Here is a 14,114-nt window from a genome sequence, read left to right on the forward strand (position 1 = left end):
CTTATACAGATGGATGTTGAAATCTGGGTTAAAAGCCTTTGGGCTCAGTCTGTTGTGCCCCACATGGGCAGGATTCCTTGCAAAGGGAGAGGAACTCTATGTGGCAGTGGGAAGAGCATCTGGTGTGACCTGGCCCTGAGGCCTGTCTTGTGGCAATACCAGGCCAAGGGCACTGAAGCTGCTGTTCAGGTCGTTCTTTATCTGTGTCATCTCCTGGCCTGTACTGCAGGGAGGGAGAGGAGCATGTGTATGTGCTCCTGTGTGTTGGGAAGGGAATTTTGGGGGTGTGCTGGGTCCCTGTTGCTTATGGTGAAGTGCACCTCACAACAGCTTCCTGCAAGGGCACTCAGGAACAAAAAGGAACATTAGCAAAACCAAGTGTCAACGAAGAGACGTTCAAAACCCTCGTGGATGTGCTCCTGTGTAGCAGGTTTTAAGTCACCCTGCTTTGGCAGAGGGGTTGGACTAGATGGTCTCTAGAGGTCCCTTCCAACCTTAATAATTCTGTGATTCTGTGCAAGTACGAGTTTCCTATAGACTGCTTTAGTCCTGCAGACTTTTGGGCTCAGCTTCTCCTGAGCTGGATCTTTTTCTTCAGAGCTGTAAGAGGTGACAATCCTTTAAGTTGAGTCACAAAAGCATGATGGGATGTTGCAGGATAAAAATGTGACCTAAAGTGGCTGTGACCCTGAATTCTCACCATCTGGCAGCCACACTGGCTGCAAAATCAGGGACAGTGATTCAAACAGTGCAGCAGTGCTCTCCTGGATGCAGTGTCCTGGCATGAGGCTCTGTGACCATGAGCAGCCTGTTTGCACCAAGGGTATTTCAGGTCCTTAGCAAACACTGTGTTATCTTGTGTCTTCCCTCCACAGAACAGGCTGTCCAGAGAATTGCCTCTTCCCAGCCTGGTGCTGCAAAGAGCAAAGTGTTACCACAGAGCTTTAGAAGTTTCTGGGGTTGGGTGTGTGGTTCAAAACCAGTCTTAAAATTATGGTTTTCCTTTCACTAGCTAAAGTTGACTGTACAGTACTTGTGGGACAAGGGAAGGGTAAAGAGCAGACTTGGAGCAGGATGAGTGTGAGGGTAGGAATATGTAAGAGTTGGGAAGAAGGAGACTGCCCAGCTTGATGTCCTGATTTCACTGTATTTCTTAGGCATACCCTGTAAGTCCTTTGAAAGGCCACATGGAATGGCAAGTGATTTTTAGGGGAGCTTAAGGGGGTTAAATATTGAACAGGTATGAGCAGATGAGTCCTTCTTTCAAAATGATGTAGAGTACCTTTATACCAATTGATCCAATGGAGCAGTGGATGCACAGGGTGGGAGGAAAAGGCAGTCTGTCTATGATTCCTGGTGCACAATCCCAGGGTCCCAGCTGCATGGTTTGGCTTGAGTGGGCTGACCATAATGTGATGTCTTATTAACAAGTGTGTCCAATGAAATGTAAATGTCCCAACAAACCTGATCCTGCACCGTTCAGCGCTTGTCCTTCACATTGTATCCAACATCATGGAAAGGTCTGTGCCAGCCCCAGCCTGCTCCAGTCAGGGCTGAGTGCAAGCAGCTGTCAACGGACATTTTATGCAGGAACAGTTTTAACTTCTTTTCAGTGGTGGCAGCTTGTGCTGTATGTAAGGATAATGCTAATTAATTTCACATTTTTCTGCCTCCCAACCAACTAACGCATAAGGTATGCCCTTTTCCTTAGTTAGATCTGCCTCTGGGTTTCAGTTCAAAAAGGGATGCTAAAATGGAGTTTTACAGTTCAATACAATCTCTTGAACTGGGGAAAAAAAAACCCAGCTTGTTTTTATAAGAATTTCAGACCCAGTTCATTTGTTCAGTTTGCTGGAGATTCGTTAGTTATGAGATGCAGGAGGCTCTGTAGATGCTGTTTAGTGACTTGATAAATTGGAAGTGTGAAACATTTCTACGAGGCTTGGGAAGGCTGCATGTCTTCTGTGGGTGTAGCTTTCAAGGCATGTATCTTGTCCTTTTGTTTTTAGTCCTCTTCATGCATAGATATAGCTTGTCCTATTGTTGTTTCCTACCTGTGCAGATAGGATACCCACAGCAGAATTCACAGCAGCAGCTGCTGCATTTCATTAAGACACTGGATGATTCCTCAAGTGCATTTTCTGCAACGTTGCCAAGATGTTATTCATTGCAAGCAATTCAAAGAGCTTCTATGTAAATTTATATAAGTACTTTATACAGACAGCCCCTGAGAGGCCACGGCTGGGCTGTGCCAGTGCTGGGAGAGCTTGCTCAGGTCATGTTGGTTTATGGTAGATAAATGTTGTGTGTGAGGTGACTTGCCCTTGGCATCGCATAAAGGCAACAGCAGTGCTGAGCATAACTGGCTTACAAATATTTCTGACTTATATGTGGACATTTTTTAAGCAGTCTTTGAAAAATCAGCCAGTAGTGGGGTCGTTAGGCTCCAGAATTTGTACAAAGGTTGCAAAAGATATCTAGAATCCCATTCAAAATAAGCAGTTAATGCTTTGGAGCATGGAATTTTGGCAGTGTCCTGCTTCCTAATAAATCTTAAAGGAATTGGATAGCTGGAGAAATAGGAGTCTTTAAGTTACAAGAAGATGGTTGGAAGAAGTTTAAAAATCAAATGGCAGGTGGTAAGAAAAATGTATACTACTAAAAATGAATGCTAGTTTAGAGGATGGTAAGAACTAGCAATCATTAAAAGCTATAACCACCTCAGACTTTGTCAGAACCTCACACCAAGTGTGCAGAAAAATAATTGAAGTAGTATTTGAAAGGAAAACAATAAAGCACTGGACTGAAAGCAGTGCTAGTCTAACTGGCATGGTTTGTTAATAGGATAGCTGTGTCAAGCCTTGCTTCCCTGCTAAGATAACAATGCATTTGAGAAGGGAACAGGGCAGAGCAGGTTAAATATATTTTAATGTGGGATTTCCATAGACCTTACCAAAAGCTGCTGATTGCTTCTAGTTTCTCCAGGAAGTAGTCAAGTATTTAAAAAACAAACAAAGCTGACAACACCACAAACCACACAAAAAAAAAAAAAAAAAAAAGGATTTAAAAAAATTTTAAAAGAAGAGAAATGGGAGGAAAGGAGAGAGAGGGCCAGGTTTTCCATGGGATCAGTGAGTGGAGATGAGCAGACAGCTCAGGAATGCCATGAGGTGCTGTTATCATGGGTCTCTGGCGGGGGCAGCTCCATTGCCTGGTGCTGGTTGGTACCGCGCAGCCTGAGCTGCCAAATGCAAAGCCACAGACATCAGGCAGAAGGAAAATGTAACCCTGCTCACAGGGAGTCTAAATTGAACCACATTGCCTGAGGCAAGAGGGAGAGCTGGAGTCAGTATGGGCTGCACAGTTAATGTGCTGCTCCACGCTTAGCTTTGTCAGAGTAATTAGTAAGGGGCTGGAGAGGAGAGTGAAAACATTATCCATAAGGGATTTCATGATGAAAATCTTGAATTTACACAAGCCACATTGTTTGAAGACAAGACACTGATCAATTAAAAAATGGTGTTTAAGATACTAATTGTTGAATGAACAATCCTACATTCAGTCTCCAAAAGGATATTGTAAAATTGAAATGGACATGGAACAAGGCACTAAGAAAGATATAAAGCACACAGGAACTATCCTAGACAAGACTGAATTTGTTACGTAGGAAAAAGATGAATCATAATGGGATATCTTTTCTCTGCACACAATAAATAGTAAATAAATTTGCAGCTTTCGTTGTCCCCTCTTTATAATGCAGTAAGTGAAGGTTTGGTGGCACTGGGAGGGAACTAACTGGAACAGAAGAATGATTGATGCTTCTGCACAGAGCAGTGGAGTTAATGTTCAGAACTCTCACAAGACTTAGAAGGATTGAAGCAGTGTGCAATGATGTCTCTTGTATGTGCTCTCTGACTCCTAAGTGCAGTTAGTTAGCTCTTTAGAGCAGGTTGTGTCCCACCCTGTGTTTATGTATGTCCTGATGCACTGGGATTCTACTTCAGGCTTAGAATTTAACTTGTAGGGGTTACAGCAAAACAATGCAAATTGCTTGAGGTGAAACTTGTCACAAGGTGGCTTTGCACTGGAAATAGAAATTCTCTTCTTTTTCCTTTGTTCAGAAAAACACAACTTATCTTCCCCAAAGCAGTGTCATGTCAATGTGTAACAGCCGTGTTTTTTGGAGAACTTGAGGGAGTTTCAATGCATTTCATTACTGAGGCTGAATGAACTGGCTGAAATGTCTGCAAGATTCTGTGAGGGTACAGACAGCCAACATGCTTAAACTAATTATTGAAATATGGGTGGTTTTGCCCTCAGTAAAAAAAGCTTAAGAGGGGTTAAAGCTGAATTCACTGCTGGAGAATTTGGGTAGAAGAGGGAATGGTGGGAAGTGTTAAATGTGCTAATGTTATTTGTATCTCTTTTTTTGGTACTGATTTCCCTGTTCTTTTCACTCCTCCAAAAAGGACACCCTGTATGCCTACCCCTGTGGCTCTGACCACACTCCCAGCCCCATGGCCAGCCGGGTACCCTTGGAAGCTGCCCCGCTCCTGGAGAAAACTGAGGCTCGTCTGACAGCTGTGGCAGTGAATGTGGAAGATGGCCACACCATTGCTTTTCTGGGAGACAGCAGAGGAAGGCTGCACAAGGTATGATCTGCAGGCAGCAAAAGGGATTAAGCTAACCAGGGGTGCTCAGGTAAAAGGGGAAAAGGGCAGTTTTTCTTTTTGCTGGGAAGTTGGGTTCCTAGTAAAGATCATTGCTATCACATGGTCTCTTCTCACCCTGTACTGCCTGTGGAAAATGTGAATGCCCCAAACGTGGTCACATTGCCTTTGGTTACATCTGCACTGAGCCAGCAGCAAGGCTGGTGCATCCTACATGGTTTGCACAGGTATTTCTGGGCATGTGCTTCACATGGCTGTAGTCACTGCAGAGAGGTTCTGGTGGGAGATTAAAACCCTTGCACACAGCAGCAGTTCCAGTTTGTTCCTGTTGTAGAACAGGTGCCCCCAGCTCCTGTGGGGGTGCTTTGCCTGCTAACAACTGTGGCTCTCTTGCAGGTGTACTTGGGAGCCCAGGGAGAGGCACACACCTATGCTTCAGTGTCTATCCAGGTGAACAGCATGGTGAGTGGAGACCTGCTGTTCGACCAGTTGCAGGAGCACCTCTTTGTCATGACCCAGTCAATGGTAAGAGCAATACAATCCTTTCCACAGAGGAGCTGAAAACACTGGATGTCCAGACAAACTGCTGGCAGGAGCAGGGGAGGCAGGGGAACTGCACCTGGCTAAGCCTGTGCTGGGCAGCAGCTGCCTGCCAGTCTTACAGGAATGGGAACCTTTCCCAAAAGCTGGAGGAAGCATGGAGAAAGCCTTGTTAGCCTAATCCGTGGCTTGTTTGCGTGTGCATTTTCTGAAGTCTGTCAGGCTGTATCAGCAGTGATGGAGGAATGTGAACTGCAGGCTGTAAAAAGCTGCTCTGCTGGCATGAGTACAAGGGACCACCAATTCCTGGATTCCTGTGTTGAGCAGGAACTGTTTGGACAACAGTTTGCATCTCCATTTGAGCAGAAAAAAGCCTCTGGGTTCACATGTGACCCATCTTGGTTTTGCAGGAGTTTAAAGAGAAAAGAGAGATTTTGTGTCACTTCTGTTTTTAATCAGTTAAAAGATCAGGCTGTTCTTCTGTAACCTACAAAGAGCAGAAATGTGTGGGAAATGTCTTCAGATAGCAGAGGTGTTCTTTGACCAGGGATATAATAACAGTCTTGCAGATGAAATCAGGCTGTGGAAGGACCCATGTGAGGCACCTTTCTCTTTACCCTTGCTTTCTGTAATTCCTTTTGTGCCTAGAGGCAGTTGGAGGAGAAGAGGCATTGCAATGCCTCAGGCTTTTGGGATATTGGTGTCTGCTGAGTAGGAAGTCCAGCTATGGATACTTTATTTGAGAGGATTTTTACCACCACTTGTTATCAGCTCCTTGAACTGGAAAGAAAAGGATCCTCCTGGCAAAGGAAAAACAGTCCTTGAGTTACTCTGAAGGAAAGAACAAACAAAAAATGAGAGCCACTGCTTCCCTTTACTCCCCCAGTGCACTTTGAGATACTTGTAAAATTTGTAACACTTCAAAGCAGGAGTTGAAATCTGTGAGTGGAAGAAGATTAGGGAAATCTGAAATATATCCTTAACAGTAGTTATTCTGCCAATTAAAGTATGCAAATTAAATCATGTACTTAGCAAAAGTAATAGGTCTGGGATTAGAAGTTGGTATTTCAAAGTAGCTGACAGTAGTAGCTGAAGTGTAGTAGCAGATTAAAGAGGGCAAGAGGCTGAAATCAGCAAGGATGGTAAGTTAAGAATTTTGCAAGTAAAATTTACCCTGAGATGGCAGAAAGTTTTTGTTCCCCGTTGATCAAAGCTTCAGGGTCTACTTTCAGTCAAAATTATAGTTCTGCCAGGTAGAGCTGGGCAATAGTGCAGATGGATTCAGAGGCCTCAGCTGTAGGTGCTGTCTCCAGCTTCAGTCACCTGTGTCAGGAGAGATGATCTCACATGACAGAGTACAGAAAAGCAAAAGAGTGGATGATATTCAGTCAGCTACACTATAATTCACTTTGTTAAAATGCAGTTTTATGACTAAATACAATTTCCTCCTTGCAAAATGTGTTGCAGAATAACCAATGAATAGCAATACAGTTTGCTTTCCTCAGTGTCTCTCTACAGCCTGATGCTTAGATGTCCTTCACCAGTATGTGACATGGCCATTCACATGGGCTCTGGAGACTTGTTCTCATTTTGTTTGTCTTTAAGGGAGAATAAATTGAGGATCAAAAAGTTGTTTTGATGAGCATGTGGATGATGAGACTTGCAAGTTAGGCATAAGAAGCTAGTGACCTGGGAGCTGTGTTGTGTGTGCTGTGTTTTCCACTTTTCATTTCTTTCTCTGACAGGTGGTAAAGGTTCCCATAATGGAATGTTCCCTGTCCTTGGACTGTGAATCCTGTCTGGCACTGAAAGATCCCTACTGTGGCTGGTGTGTCCTTCAGGGAAGGTACGATAGATCCCTCTTCACCTGTAAGGATTTTCGAGGGAAGGTGCCTAGGGATTGTCTTTGCTTCCTCTCTTCCTTATTTCTGTGTCTAGATTTTATCTATTTTTAGTTCCTTTATAGGATATTTGCTCTAACTTACCATTCCTCTCTCGGCTTCCCTAAAACACTGCCAACAGCAATAGCAGTTGCATATAAGGGCATCTTTCCATTGTTTTTTGGGTCTTTGGCACCACTCACAATTCACCTGTTCATCAGATTTCAGCCTGGTTTTAGTCTGACTTCAGCTCAAACTACCACATTGCAAGTTTAGAGAAACTATCTTGTCCCTTCTTCTGGTGTCTTTATTTAGCGCTACTTGTTCCCCTACTGACGTTGCTTAATGAGACATGGTTTATTCCAGTGTCTGTCTGTGTCTGCTGGCTCTGCTTCCCTGTAGAGAATCACAGGAATTAGTTCATGACCCTGAAGCCCAAAAGTGCTTATCCATCTATAATTTCACAACAGCTCATCCTGTTATTGAAGGTGGTGGGAGGCTGGGACTTCAGTGGCTTGTGCAGCAGCTTCCCCAAGACTCTAGCAAGGCTTGAGACAGGCAGCGTCTGCTTGCAAGCCAAGCACAAGCTGCTGCTCAGGTCCCTCACAGGGCTTCTTGCTGCTTCCCTGCAGGTGCAGCCGTCGCTCCGAGTGCTTGCGGTCCAGGCTGAGTGAGCAGTGGCTCTGGAGCTTCAACTCTACACAGCAGTGTCTGTCTGTCCAGTCACTAACTCCAGCCAACATCAGCAGAGAGGAAAAGAGAAATGTGAGTGGGGGTTATCCTCTGATGGTGCTCAAGCTTATGGAAAGTCCTCTGCAAACTGAGGAGTCAGAAGTCATTGTGTTGCTTTCACTGGGGTGCTGAAACACTGAACCTTCAGGCACATTGTCTGCCTCACATGAGGGACTTATCTCCTGGGGCAGCTAAGCTGTTCATTCAGTTGTTTGGTTTTTTCTTTGTTTTCTCTGAAACTAAATGTCCTTGCCTGCTAAGAGTTGCTGGGTATTCTGAAGTATGTGATGCCTGCTTGGATGGGGATCCTCCTTGTTTTAGTATCTATAAGGTGTCTGTATCTGTGCTTTCAGTGTTTCTGTCACTTGCTGTCAGGAAGGCCTGAAAGGAGTGGCTCAAAATTACAGCTTCTGTCTGGCATGTGATAGCTGACAGAAAAGCTAAGAAGGTGCTGGAGTGATTTGAAGTCTGTCATTGTGTCAGGAGGTGGCAAGAACCTGTCTTTTGCTAGAGGCTTGGGCAATGGGGGAAGTTGTCAGTTGCTGGAGGGATGCCAAGTTCAGTTCAGGAATAGCAAGAGATGATGAATGGAACAGTCAGTCCTAGGAGACATTATAGGAAAATGAGCATTTTTGTAGGTAACTACTTTATGAGATTCTTGAAAAAACAGAACAAGAAAATTATATTAAATGAAGGCAAATTATTTACTGGATATTACTGAACTGACAGATATTCTTGGCCATCTCGGACTTACCTTCTCTGCGTGAGGAAGAATTTTACTCATGTTATTTCGAAGATTACGAAAGCCCAGCAGTTCTGACAGAGTCAGGAATCATGTGCCCTTCTCCAGATCCCAGCCAAGCACCAGCTTTGCCAACAGGAACAGGTTAGTGAAATGCTTTAAATGGAGCATGATAGCTCTGATAACATTGTTGGGAGAAAGTATGTTGTAGGCCATCGTATTGGCAGGATTAACAGCCATGAATGTATGTGGACTGTCAGCAGGTGTTCATTTCATTCCTCATAATATCTGTTTGCTTTCTACTTGTGTCACACACATCCTGTGCTATTTTGGGCTGTTGCCAAATTCCAGTGCCAAATTCTGATAGTTGGAAAGGAGATCCTGTTTGAAGGGGTGAATGCAAATCTGAATGTGATCTGAAATGCAGTCTAGAGAGTGGCTGGTTTGGCAGCTTTTTCCTAAATCTGGGAAGAAAACTCTCATAAATATTGCTTTATTATTAAAACCAAGCAAAATGCAGCCTTCTCAAAATCCATGTAGTGGGAGAAGGAAGTACACATAAGGAAAGGCAAGGGGAGACCTTAAAGTCTCTTAAAGAAGAGTCCTTAAAGATATAAATAAATCTGCAATGCAGCATAACCTGAGAAAATACCCAGTCAGCCTGTGAACAATAGCTGGCTGAGGATTGCTGATTGGCCACTCTAAAGAACCTGGAAAGTTCTCAATTTGTTTTCTTTGCATTGGATTTTACCCAGCCTGTCAGTGTGAGCTCTGATGAGCTGATCTCTTCAAAGAGCTTGTTCATCTGAAGTAAAAGGCAGGTGTCCATTGGGACACATTCCACACCATTCACCTAAATGGCTGAACAGATTTTTCTGTGCAAGTATGCAGCTGGCTAATAGGTATGAAGCAATCTCCATGGACATAACATGACACCAGAACTCAGCTAACACACTCATTCAAACTCCTTCATTTTCAATATTGCTTGCAGCATTTTAATGCCTGGCTTTCACACTGCTTTAGTCTGGAACAAACCCACCAGATCTCCATTCAGGGTGGTCAAGCAGAGGGAAGAGGGCTTCATGCAGTGCCACTGCAAGCAGAGTGGGCAGGATTTGCTTCTCTGTGTAGTCATATGGACTTGAATGTAAGCACAGTTGAGAAAAATCAGTGTAGATAAAGCCACAGTCTAGTTCTCATTATTCTAGGCTTCAGATATTCTTATCAGCTCCTTTGTAAGTCAGCCTTGGTTTTATTGCAAGATACCTTTCCTACATTACTCTCATATTGTGTCTGAGACTTATCAAGTGGCTCCTGTTCTGTAGCATGAGCTTGCTGGTGGATGGTTTCTGTGTTTGATCTATTTGTGTTGTCCCTTTGCTTCCGCAGTGCTTCTCCCACTCAGTGAGCTATGGCCAGGCCTTCCTAGCACAGAGCTTTGCTGTTTAACTGTGCCAGCTTCTTCTTCATGTTCTCTTGTTTCTCAGACTTCCTCTCTCCTTCACTGTATTGTTATTCCTTCTCTGGCTTCTGTACTCTGCTAAGATGAATTTGAAGCTGGTAACCAGATTCATGCATTGTTTTCTAAATGAGATCTCATTAGGGCCTCAGATACCAACACTTTCCTATTCCTACTTATAATACTTTCCCCAGTTCACTAAAATATTTGCCATTTTCCAGCTTTATTTTAAAGGTTGCATACCAGCTCATCCATCATGTCTAGCTGTTGAGCTCCAAGTTAGTAGCACAAACTCTTGCTCTCAATCTGCAAGTGCTCGACCTCATCCTCTGTACTGTCAAACAGCATTATTGGCAGTCATGGGAAATAATGGCCTTTCTGGAGAAAGGAGTATTTATAAATACGGTGTCATAACCCTGAAATCCTGGGAGGTGTTAGCCCTTCCACCAGTGCCAAATGCAATCACCTCTGTGACAGTGATAGGAGTTGGCAGTATTGCAGTGACTCCAGCCTCCAGCTGCATAGGATATACCCCTATTTTCTGCACATCCTGGGTTTCAATGCACCCCCCATCACTGTTTTGTTAGCATACTGCTGCCCTGGCCATCCTGTCAGGAACCCAGCTTAGACCTGACTGGTTCTTCACATGTTGATTATTTTGCTGACTAGAGATTGCTTGCAAGAGGAGCTCTGAAATCTCACTCTGAGAGGAGCAGTGCACAAGGTTCTTGTTACTTTCTTTTATTGCAAACTGCCTGAGAGAAACAGCAGCTCCTGGGATTGAGCAGAGAATGCAGTATGCTCCCATTATTTGGAGAACTAGTAACCAGCTCTAAGGTTGAAGGCATTTGTCTGGGACAAGGTTAATAATCTGATTTAGTACTGTCTCATGCAAAATATCTCCTTCCAGCTGATGCTGTCATCTACAGTAAGATTTGACCAATCTTTACAGCTATTTGGTCAACAGAAAACAGTGACAGTCTCTTCCCAAAGAGAACAGGGCTATCCTGAGGGTTGTAATTGATGTGAGACCTGGATTTTAAAGCAGATAAGCCTTCAGTCGTGTCAAGTAAGATTACAAATCTTATAAACCTCTTCCCTGACTCACTTCTTAGTCTGGTCATAGAACAAAGCTCTCAAGGTAAAGGCAGCATGTGAAGGGCACATCAGTTCTAAGGTTTCATTTTCCTTTGGATGACAAAAGAAGGCAATCAGCTTTGAGCCTCAATGTTGCTTTTTCCTGTAATACAGAGATGGCAGTGGAATTACAGAGATAAAGGCGGACAGATCTTCAGACTAGGCTTCTTTCCCATGGGTTGGCAAGAGTTATCACAAACTACTCCTGATGAACTTGTCCAACCTGTTTTTAGTGTCTGTAGGATAATCCAGCGATTGAGATGCTAAAAGCATGGAAGGGAATCTGCCTCAGTGTTTGACAGTGTCTATCCTAAAGCATTCTGCATCTCCTAACAGTATGGCAAACTTGTAGGGGCTCCATTTCTAAGGAATTTTTATTTTCATTTTCAGATCATGTCACCATAAAGCTTGTAGTGCGTTTCCATGACATCTTCATTGCTTCTGTGGACTTCTCTTTCTATGACTGTGCTGCAGTGGCCCTGCTGTGGAAATCGGCACCGTGAGCACCTGCTTTTTCTCTTCTGTAGTTTTAGGGAGGGTGGCTGTCCCTTTCTGGGTTGTCCTGTCTTAGCAGCTGCTTTTCTGTCATTCCTCCAGGTGCCAGAAGTGTGTGAGCAGTCTCTGGGGATGTAACTGGTGCATCCAGCAGCACCTCTGCACCCACAAAGCAACCTGTGAGGAGGGAACCATTATCTACAATGAAAGGGTATGTCTCCTGCTCAGTCATACTCCTGTGTGCTCTCACAGCCCCAGTGGGTCAGATCTCTTCTCAGGAAAAATAGCAGCTGTCAGTCACATCAAGCAAGGAGATGAGCTGTTGGAGCAAAGAGGAGCTCTCCTTGGAGTGACATGAGGCTCTGCATCCCTGATAGATACTGCAGGTTTCTGGGGAAGTACCATCACATGAAGCAGGTCACTGTCCTGGGGCTATGCAGCCAGTGTTGTCAAAGTGGAAGGACAAGAGCAAGCTGGCAGGGAGGTGGAACACATGCCCTGTGTGTGGCTGTCACAGGTGGCCTTGCATTTTTGTGGAGGATGAAGCAGACCTCCCTCTGAGAGGAGGCCAGTGCAGGCATCTGTGGGAAGAGGGAGTGTTGCTGGATCTTCTGCACTGTGAACATTCCCCAATCCCATTGCACAAGATGGTACAAGATATAGCTCTCATTAAAATCCAGAGGGTGGAACAGTGTCTTGTCTATGGGAAGTCATACAGAGTGTTTTTCTGCTTGGGCTTTACTGTTTCATTTCTTTCCCTCTTCTCTTCTCACCGTGTTTTTTCTTTCTAGGCTCAGATCCCAACCTCGATCGTGTATCCCTCTTCAGCTGCTCCCCTCACCAAATCCTCCACTGCAGCCCCCACCATGGCCACAAAAGCTGTCACCACCCCTGTGCCCGTGAGCCCCAGCACTGTGCCCCACACGGAGGCCATCCACGTCACGCCCTCCGCAGCCTGGGAGGTGACCACGGAGCCGGCGCGGAGCCCCAGCTACACCCAGCCGAGCCTGCCCACCGAGGGCGCCTCCCTGCACGCTGCCACGGAGGCCCCGCTGCCGCCTCCGGCAGACAAACCTGTCACTGTGCCAGAGACAACTTCTCCTGCTGCATCTGTGCTCTCCAGCCCGTCTAAGAACATGGATCACATGGCCTTGCCCACTGAAGGGCCAGCCACAGCCCAGGAGGCCCAGCACACAGACCCACCCACCACTACCCTCGGGGGTAGCCCTCTGCACACATCTCCAGCGGCAGCTGTAACACCTTCCCCTCATGTCACGACTTTCAAGTGGCCTCCAAGTCCTTTTCCTACCACAGAGGCACTGACATCTGCCATCTCATCTCCCCAGACCCCCAGCCAGGTGCCAGGGAGCCCTGTTGTCTCTGATGATGCTCCTGGATTGCCAGGAACTGAGCTCCCTGTTTCAGGGCTCCCAACATCGGCTCCCCCACAGTGGCTGCTGGAGGAGGGCACAGAGCTCCAGGACACAGAGGACTGGATGGATTTGCTGCAGGCTGAGAATGACACATCTCTTTTCTCTGCTTCTACTCTTCTGTCGGGTGATGGTGATTCTTCAGAGAGGGATGTCCCTGACTTTCCCAGGATCCTTCACCCTGACCTCGACTATCAGTATGATGCCCCTGAGTTTTGGGAGGAGGTAAGTTACTGGCCTTTTGTATTCACGGTCTAAGGCTGTAACTCTTTGAAGTTTTCTTACAGATTGCTGATCTGAAATCTACAGATTTCAGCACACAGGAGGGGTTGTGTCCTGTGTTCTTTTTTTACAGAGTGAGGAGCCTAGCTGGGGTCCAAATGCATGTCCCTGTGTGCAGGGAATCCAGGGATCTTCACTGTTTCCAGTCAACGTGGCGAGGAAGATAACCCTGCTGGGAAAGAACTTCCACCTGTATCAGGTAGGCAGCTCAATGCCATCACCATCAAGCAATTGCATTAATGCAGGGCACTGTTTGGGCAACCTGGCCACTGGGCTGCTAAAAATATGTGTAAGATACAGGTGTGACTCTGCCTAGGTTTCTCCTAGAGGAATAACCTATTTCTGTGCATAAAGAATTCCATAACTGGATGTCTTCATGTGTAGAAGGTCACCCAGAGAAAGGGAGAGTACAGGTGTGCACCAACCTGCTGGAGAAGATCTGCATGTATTTGGATTAAATTGCACCTGTGCTGCACTGCAGATGGTAGTTCTTGGAATAACTTTCTGCTGAATCCATCCTGTTTGTTTGTCTCTCCATAAGCTAAAGACAAGTCATCTGTTCCCTTTACTTTCTGGCATGCTTACGTTAATGTGGCTATTCCTGCCATACCTGAAACTTCTGCAGTGGGGAAAACCACCCTTGACAGCTGTTTCTTGGGCGTGCCTCTGATAAAAATTCTCTTTGCTTCTCAAGACAGAAGATGATTTAGTAACCTTTGACAAAAAAACAACTCAGAACATGCAGCC

General features: G+C 45.3%; 1 protein-coding gene across 6 annotated transcripts in view; it reads left to right on the forward strand.

Annotated features, from left to right (window-relative positions):
• The window catches only part of PLXNB1 (plexin B1), a 77,270-nt gene that overhangs the window by 39,064 nt on the left and 24,092 nt on the right, over positions 1 to 14,114 (forward strand). For all 6 annotated transcript variants that reach the window (XM_063164822.1, XM_063164821.1, XM_063164817.1 and 3 more), the window contains 9 exons: positions 4,470 to 4,652; positions 5,067 to 5,195; positions 6,956 to 7,056; positions 7,723 to 7,855; positions 8,552 to 8,708; positions 11,551 to 11,659; positions 11,758 to 11,866; positions 12,447 to 13,310; positions 13,441 to 13,566. In XM_063164822.1, the coding sequence (XP_063020892.1) occupies positions 4,470 to 4,652; positions 5,067 to 5,195; positions 6,956 to 7,056; positions 7,723 to 7,855; positions 8,552 to 8,708; positions 11,551 to 11,659; positions 11,758 to 11,866; positions 12,447 to 13,310; positions 13,441 to 13,566 (1,911 nt within the window). The remainder of the gene's footprint in view (positions 1 to 4,469; positions 4,653 to 5,066; positions 5,196 to 6,955; positions 7,057 to 7,722; positions 7,856 to 8,551; positions 8,709 to 11,550; positions 11,660 to 11,757; positions 11,867 to 12,446; positions 13,311 to 13,440; positions 13,567 to 14,114) is intronic.

This window comes from Melospiza melodia, chromosome 10 (assembly GCF_035770615.1).
Source record: "Melospiza melodia melodia isolate bMelMel2 chromosome 10, bMelMel2.pri, whole genome shotgun sequence".
NCBI lineage: Eukaryota > Metazoa > Chordata > Aves > Passeriformes > Passerellidae > Melospiza > Melospiza melodia.